Below are 8,496 nucleotides of genomic sequence, written 5' to 3' on the forward strand. Positions count from 1 at the left end.
TGTGCGGGGCCAGGGCCCGGCCCGGGGCCCGGGAGCCGGGCAACTTTCGGCTGGGCAATACTGTGGCCCTGCCAGGGCTGCGGGAGGGCTTTTCCGGCTTCTGAGGGGACTACTGCTTCTAGAACTTTCTGTGGATGGTGTTTGAGGCGCTCTGTTGAGACCTGCTTTTGCTCTTCACCCGGACTCCTGCCCTGTAGGAGTCGCTCTTCTGAACCTTTTCCAGGCACCCATTGGAGCAGGAGCGGCCATCAGAGGCTCTTCCCTTTAGCCCCCACCGCATCCCCAGTAGGAGGCTGCGGGTTTTTCTTGGGCCCCGTGTAGGCAGGGCTGGCCAGGGAAGGGCCTCCTGATTTACGCGGGGGCGCGGGGACCTGCAGCTTTTGGGGAAGCCGAGCCTTGCGTCCTAGGGCTGCCCGGAAGCAGGGATCTGAGAAAAGGCTGGCCTCTGCGGCGCAGCTACCGGGGGAGAAAGCAGGTCTGCCGTGTCGGGATTTCTCTCTGCCCGTGGACCGTTGCTTAGGAAAAGCGCTTACCTACTTAAACACGCTTGAGTCTCTTAGACTCACCAGGGCAAGGAGCCCCAAGAAAGGTGGCTCTGGACATGTTAACGCATGTGCTGGAGAGTGGCAGGTAACTCCCAGCAAATGACAGTGGTCGGGACTTGGCTGTGCAGAGGTAAGCAGAGTCCCTGTCCAGCCAGTGCTAACACAGCTGGAGTATGGTGAAGCCCGGTAGCTCCCGCCTCTCTGGGCACCTCAGCCGGATGTCAGTGGCAGCCCAGTCTCACCACCATTCCTGTTCTTTCTGTGCCCTGCCAGGAACTACAGGCTCACATCTCCCTCCCGGGAACCTTCTAGCAACAGGATGAGTCTGCAGTGGACTGCAGTTGCCACCTTCCTCTATGCTGAGGTTTTTGCTGTGCTGCTCCTCTGCATCCCCTTCATTTCTCCCAAAAGGTATGGTCTGTGGAGCAAGCAGGCAGCATGGCTCCTTTTGCCTATCCTGTAGCTCCTGTGTGCAGGCATGGTGGACCCTGGAGTTGGGGCCAGATGGAAACAGGTAGAACCTGTCTGGGGTGGGGTAGCAGGGCCTGTCTTTATTATCACCAGTCTTCCACACTGCTCTGCTTTGTCAAAACTTGGTGAGGTTCTTTCTCATGCACACTACCTTCTGGTCTTTCTCTCTGTATGGTTCTAGAAATGATGCTCCCTGTCTGCTCTTGGGTCCTTAGAATGCAGGGGATGGCAGTGTCGGTTGTGGAAGACATAAGCTACTGGGTCACGTTACCAATTTGGTGACTTCTGACCTCCTAACTAGTCTCACTGGCATTGCGTAGTAGTTCATGAGCATTAGTCAGCCTGAGAGGGATGAAGCCATGTTCCCTTTTAACGAATAGAACATCTGTTAACAGCTAATGGGAATTATGAGTAGTATATGAACATGTCCCTGTTTAAAGTACAGTGTTTTGAATAAAGTGAAATTTTGGCCAATATATTTTTTAAGTAATTATTTAATTTTGTTATTTTTTTATTATTATTATTTTTTTTTTTAAGAAATTTTTGTTATAGGGCATGTGCGCTCAACAGAGAGAAAGTGAGAAATCACCCCCTAGGGGAATGGCCACCCTGCAATCTCCTCTTCTCCATTCTCCTCTTTAGGATCTTGGGCATGTATGCACATGTGCCTGGCCTGAGTTTTAAGCCACTGGGGTCTAGGACTCAAACTGCAGTCGACTACTTGGGAGTCCAGCAACTTAACCATTGTGCCATTTCCTAGTCCTATTACTTTTTAAAAGTATTTTTAAAACTTACTCATTCATTTATTTTAATTTGACCAGAGAAACACACACACACACACACACACACAGAGAGAGAGAGAGAGAGAGAGAGAGAAAGCCACCAGGTCTGGGACTCGAACCATGGTCTTCCATGTAGGACTGTCTAGCGCTTTAACCCCCATGCCACCTGCTGGCTCCGCTGGTCCTATTATTTTAAAATTTGACCAAAGAGAGAAAGTGAGAAGTCCCAGATCTGGGACTTGAACCTCAGTCAGCCATGTAGGAATCCAGTGCCTTAACCAGCACACTACCTGCTGGCCTATATTTTTTAAAAGTTGGTGATTACAGATACAGACCCTCAGTATGATGCTGTAGGATGTTCACAGCACCGCCTACAGAATGTTCTTGCCAAGAGCCAAACCTGCACATAGTTCAGGGGGAATTCAGAGAGAGAACAACCTTTGGAGCTGCAATTTGAGAAGCTTTATAGAACAGTCTGGTTTCTGCACAAAGTAAATGGGAAAAGAAGAGAAAAACAGAGAAGGAAGGGAGCATTTATAGATTAAGGAAGATATAAGACACTTAGCAACTTAATGTCAGGTCAGCACCTTGTTGGGTCCTGATTTAAATAAACCAACAGTTAAAAAAGAAATGCAAGAAATGGACCCTTTTTTTTTTTTTTTTTTTTTTTTCCTGAGAGATTTTTGCTTGCTAGAGAGAGCACAAGCGGGCAAGTGAGCATCCCCAGGGGGACTGGCCATGCTGCAGTCCTTTCTCCATTCTCCTCTTGGAATTTTGGGTGCACGCACACACTGGCTTGTTTTTCTTTTCTTTTTTCTTTTTCGGTTTTTGTCAGAGGGCATGTGCGTTCACCAGATAGACAGAGGGAAAGTAACAAATCACCCATCTCCTTGGGGAAAGGCCATGCTGCAGTCCCTTCTTCACTGTCCTGAGATTTTGGGCATGCGTGTACATGCACTTGGCAAGATTTTTCAGGCTGCCACGTATTGGACTCGAACTGCCGTGAGCTGTGTGGGAGTCCAGCACCTTAACTACTATGCCACCTGCTGGTTTGTTTCATTATAACCTAGGGTAAAGAGAATCATGATTTCTTGTGTGCAAAGACAAACTACAGAATTATCATGTTCAGGGAACCAGCAGTTAGCATAATGGCTATGTCGCTGGACTCCCATGTAGTCGACTGCGGTTCGCGTCCCGGACCCGGTGGCTTCAAACTCATGCCGGGCGCATGTGCGTGCGTGCCTAAGATCCCGAGAGGAGAATGGAGGAGAAGAGATTGCGACATGACCATCCCCCCTGGGGGGTGATTTCTCGCTTTCTGTCTCTATGTCTCTCTCTGTCTGTCTGGTGAGCGCACGCACCCTATAGCGAAAAACCTCTCAAAAAAAAAATTATCATGTTCAGATGGCAGACATCTTGAGTGCTACAGAGGGGGGCACAATGGCAAGTAAGTTCTCCTTCCCAGAGACTGCCAGCATTTAAGATTGGTTTTCTAGAGATTTCTATACATGGGCATCTAATTTAAACCCTCTGGAATGGATGTTACAGATGGAGGGATTACAGGTGGTTGAGGCTGACTGTCTAGGCCCCTTGGCCTGGAAAGAAGAGTACAAAGTTGAATTCCATCTGCTCAGGACCCAGGTCCAGAGTGTGGGTTCTTCCTTTTCAGCCCCTACCCTTTCACCTTGACAGGTGGCAGAAGATTTTCAAGTCCCGCCTGGTGGAGTTGGTAGTGACCTATGGCAACACCTTCTTTGTGGTTCTCATCGTCATCCTGGTGCTGCTGGTCATCGGTGAGTGAGCTGGCGCTGAATCTGCTCCTTGGCCTAGTTCTGGTACAGTGCCACTGCTGCAGAGCCCTGTGCCTCTTGCCACATGCAGCATGCAACTTTGGCTTCTCAGAGATAACCTGGATACCCTCTGACTTCTCTTGGGGAGGGGCTTCTTTGGTCCAGGAGCAAGATACAGCTGGTCACTAGGTGGGGCTCCATACCCCTTGTCAGGCACCTCTGTCAGTGGATACGGGCTCATACCAAGTAGCTCTGCACAACCTGGTAATGGCCACTTCATGTTTCCGAGGCAGCTCCTCGGGTCTTTTCTTTTTTTATTTTTTGAGAGGTTTTTGTTATAGGGCGCATGCACTCACCAGAAAGACAGAGACAGAGAGACAGAAAGCGAGACCCCCCAGGGTGATGGCCATGCCGCAGTCCCTTCTCCCATTCTCCTCTCGGGATCTTGGGCATGCATGCACATGTGCCCTGTGTGAGTTTAAGCCACCAGGTCTGGGATTCGAGCCACGGTCAATTACATGGGGGTCCAGCGACATAGCCATTACACTAACTGCTGGTCCCTCCTCAGGTCATTTCATGACCGTGATTTAGTAGTGCTGCTTATGAATGACCTAAATTTATGTGTAAAACAGGACCTCTAACAGGACTGAGCAACCAAGTGGACACTGAGCCTAGCTGGGAGGGAAGTCTTGCATGTGATTCACCCCCAACCTGTGCTTCCAGACACAGGATGAGGATGAATCCTGGATTCTGGATCTGGGCTAGACTTCGGGTCTCTCTGAGGCCTATAGCTCTGTTGTATAAATACCGGCATTGAGGTGCTCTTCAGCAGGGCTTGGTAGGTAGACTGCTCTGAGTGCCAGCTCAGGATGGGGCTGGGACCAGGTATCTTTAAGGTGGAAGGCAAATGTTGGCAACGAGGTGGTGGCATAGCTGTCTGGACGCATGTAGACTCAAAGCTCTCTATTGGCTATGGCTGTTGCCATGGCTCTGCAGTGAGTGGCCCATGGTCCTATCTGAGCTGCGATGCTACTCAGACATGAAGGGCTGCTCTCACCTGGAGTCCCCACCTTGCAGAGTCATGGCAAAGATGAGGGCCCATGGCTCAGAAATGTGCAGTTCCCTGCCCCACCCCCGCAACACACACACTGCAACATTGGGCCCTTCTTCTTCCTCCTGTCTTGGACCTGGTGGGATCTGTTAAGACAGGATTGCCTCTGCATAGACCAGGTGTGGCTTACTGGTTGCCAGCCACATAGGGCAGGGGCCAGCTGCCCACACACTTCGCTGTTCTGAAACATTTAGCAGGGCAGTTCTTTCCAGCCTGGATTCTCTCCCCAAGTGGCCTCTTAGCCAGAAGGGGTGGGAATATGTGTGCCATTCCCAGGGCTGACCTTGAAAAGTGAGGTCCCAGAGTTTTTGAACTGAGCCTGTATGGTTTTGCTTGAGGGTTTGGGGTGAGGACAAGAATTGGAGAAGGGAGGGACCATGCTGGGGGTTTACTTCCTCAGTGCCTTGCCCCTTCCTCATACCAGACACTCTTGATGTCTTTGTTTCTTAGTGCATCTTAGTGGGCCAGAGATCCTTTGTAGAATGCAGTAGTTGACAAAGTGTTTTTTTGGATTGGGGAATGGCTTGGAGATTCTTGAGAGACTTATGGCTGTGATGACTGGCTGCTTCCTACCCAGATGTTAAGAAGCATGATCTAGGGAGGTCTACCGACCCTTCTACATAGAGAAGTTCTGGTTAACAGCAAACACTAGTGGAAGATGGTTGGCATAGCCCTGGCCAGCTCCTCCCTTTCACTAAGGGACCTAGATCAAATGTGACTGGGCGAGTGGACTTGGGACCACCCACCTAGGCTGAAACTTGAGGTGGGAAGGGCCAGGTTCTACTTGGGATGGGCTGGAATCTTCACAGAGTTCGTGAATCATGGATTTGAGGGTTTTTTTTTGTGTGTGTGTGTGTGTGAAAAAATAAACATATAGTTTAAATATGAGTTTAGATAAGCGATAAACTCATATTTTACCTCTTCTTTTTTTAGAATTACTTAATTTTGAGAGAGACAGAAAGGGAAAATGAGAAAGCAAACTGCCAGGTCTGGGACTTGAACTATGGTTGGCCATGTGTAAATCCAGTACCTTAACCAAACCATGCCACCTGCTTGACCCACTCTCCCCCCCTTTTTTTAAATGATGATGTGTACTATGTGTATGAGACAGAGAGAGGAGGACCCTTGATAGAGTCTCCACATCATGATCCTCTTTCGCCAGCCTTTTAGTTCCTTAGACCTTAGGATCCTGGGTACCGATGTGTGCATACCCTGGGATTGGGACCTGAGATTTGCCTGTGGCTCCCAACACTGCAGTGCATGCACCGCAGACTGTTCCATCTGGCTGGACCCTGTTCCATTTTCCTTGAACCTTTTGAAGTCTCTTCTATTCAGCATCTCCCACCCCTTTCTCTTCCTTTTTTTTTTTTTTTGTTTTTTTTTTTTTGGGAGGGTTTTTGTTGTGCACTTGCTAGAGAGACAGAGACAGAGGGATAGAAAGAGAGAAATCACCCTCCGGGGGGTTGCCACACCACAATCCCTTCTCCCCCATTCTCCTCTCGGGATCTTGGGCATGCACACTCATGCGCCCGGCGTAAATTTTTAAGCCACCGGGTCCGAGACTCGAACCAAGGTCGACTACGTAGGAGTCCAGTGACATAGCCATTACGCTAACTGCTGGTCCCCCACCCCTTTCTCTTCTTGACCATAGGCCAAGGTGATTCTTTGGATGATGGGGTTTCTTGACGCAGGTCACAGTAGAAACAAACTTTTTTTTTTCCCAGTTTGTTAAAGGGCGCATGCACTCGCTGGAGAAAGAGAAAGTGAGAAATTTTCCCCCGGGGGATAATCACACTGCAATTCCTTCTCCATTTTCCTCTCGGGATTTCGGGCTTGTATATACATGAGCCTGGCATGATTTTCAAGCTGCTAGGTTGGAGAGTTGAACAGCAGTCAGCTATGTGGAAGTACAGCCCCTTAACCATCACGCTACCTGCTCCCCGCCCCCCAACCACATTTTTAAATCTTGTTTTTCTGGTTATAAAAACAGTGCCTGATTATTTCTGAAAATTTAGAAATTGAGCTTAGAAAGTAGAAGTCTCTGGGTAGGTCCTATAGGTAGTTGTCACAAATCCTTTGCTCTGCATTTCCATGATATTTTCTCTGCTGACCTCACCATTAAAATGTTGACAGTGGGGCCAGCAGGTAGCATGGCGGTTAGAGGCACTAGACTCCCACGTGGCCTACTACGGTTCAAGTCCTGGACCTGGTGGCTTGCTTACTCACTTTCTCTGTCTCTGTCTCTCTGTGATCAAATTAAAAAATAATAATAACAAATACAGTTAAATAAAATAATTCTTTAACAAATAACGTTGACAGTGGTGAGATCATATATACACTGATTTGGATCATGCTTTTTATTCGGATTGTGCTTATTATAGCAATCTCATCAGGGCCCCTTCCATAGCATAGTGGTTAAAGGAGCTGAACCTCACATGGCTGACTGCCATACAAATTATAGTCCCAGTAGCTTGAAAAAACATACTGTGTGTGTGTGTGTGTGTGTGTGTGTGTATGTATGTGTCCGTGTGTGTCCACGTGCATGTATGTGTGCCCCAAATCCCGAAGGGATGGAGAAGAGAAAAAGGGATTGCATCATGACCACATCTCATTGGGGATGTGCTTTCTCCCTGTCTGGTGAGTACATGCATACTCTGGAAAAAAGAAATCTCATTAAAAATGGTGCAGCTGCTCTTTGACTTATGTTGGGGTTATGGCCTGATAAACCTGTTGTAAGTTGAAAATATCGTTAAGTCAAAATGCATTTAATATACCTAACCTACTTATTTAATCCAGGCTTAGCTTAGCCTATCTTAAATGTACTCAGAACACTTACATTAGCCTACAGTTGGGCAAAATCATCTTACACAAAGCCTATTTTTTTTTCTTTTTTTGGAGAGGTTTTTGTTATAGGGCGTGTGCGCTCACCAGACAGACGGAGATAGAGAGACAGAAAGCGAGAAATCACCCCCCAGGCGGTATGGCCACGCCGCAATCCCTTCTCCTCCATTCTCCTCTCGGGATCTTGGGCACACATACACACGTGCCCGGCGTGAGTTTAAGCCACCGGGTCCGGGACTTGAACTGCGGTCAACTACGTGGAGTCCAGTGACATAGCCATTACGCTAACTGCTGGTGCCCACAAAGCCTATTTTATAATAAAGTTTCAAATGTCTTGAGGCTGGCGAGTGGTATGGTGGTTAAGGGTTCTGGACTCCCACAGGGCGACCGCGATTTGAGTCCCGGACTTGGCGGCTGGCTTTCTCTCTCTCTTTGTTCCTTTTTGGTCAAATTAAAAATAAGTTAATAAATTAAGGAAAATAGTTCTTAAAAAAAAGTATTGAATGTCTTATGTAAGGCATTGAGTACTGCAAGTGAACAGAATGGTTTGTGTGGGTCTTCACAGTGCAGAAGTGTGCTTTCTGCTGAATGTCTCACTTCTGCATTGCTAAGGCTGAAAAATTCCAAGTGCACCCATTTTAAGTTGGAGGTCGGTAGTAGTCTTTCATGTGGTTGTGCCATAATTAAATTTGCTCTTCAGAGGCCAGCAGATGGCATAGAGGTTATGTCGCCGGATTCCCTCATGCCTGACTATGGTTCAAGTCCCATACCTGGTGGCTTGAAAATCACACCAAGCGCATGTGTGTGCATGACCAAGATCCTGGGAGGAGAATAGATTGCGGTGTGGCCATCCCCTCTGGGGGATGATTTCTCACTTTCCTCCTCACTGTCAGTCTGGTGAGCACACACGCCCTAAGGCAAACACTTTTTTTTTTTGAGAGTTTTTTTTTTTTTCT

General features: G+C 48.1%; 1 protein-coding gene across 1 annotated transcript in view; it reads left to right on the forward strand.

The window, feature by feature from the left end:
* Positions 1-795: 795 nt before the first annotated feature.
* BCAP31 (B cell receptor associated protein 31) overlaps positions 796-8,496 on the forward strand; it is a 31,877-nt gene continuing 24,176 nt past the window's right edge. Inside the window, exons 1-2 of the mRNA XM_014583473.2 lie at positions 796-956; positions 3,491-3,591. Of these exons, the coding sequence (XP_014438959.1) occupies positions 865-956; positions 3,491-3,591 (193 nt within the window). The 5' untranslated portion in view covers positions 796-864. The remainder of the gene's footprint in view (positions 957-3,490; positions 3,592-8,496) is intronic.

Source organism: Tupaia chinensis, unplaced genomic scaffold (assembly GCF_000334495.1).
Source record: "Tupaia chinensis unplaced genomic scaffold, TupChi_1.0 Scaffold144326_1, whole genome shotgun sequence".
In the NCBI taxonomy this organism is placed as follows: domain Eukaryota; kingdom Metazoa; phylum Chordata; class Mammalia; order Scandentia; family Tupaiidae; genus Tupaia; species Tupaia belangeri.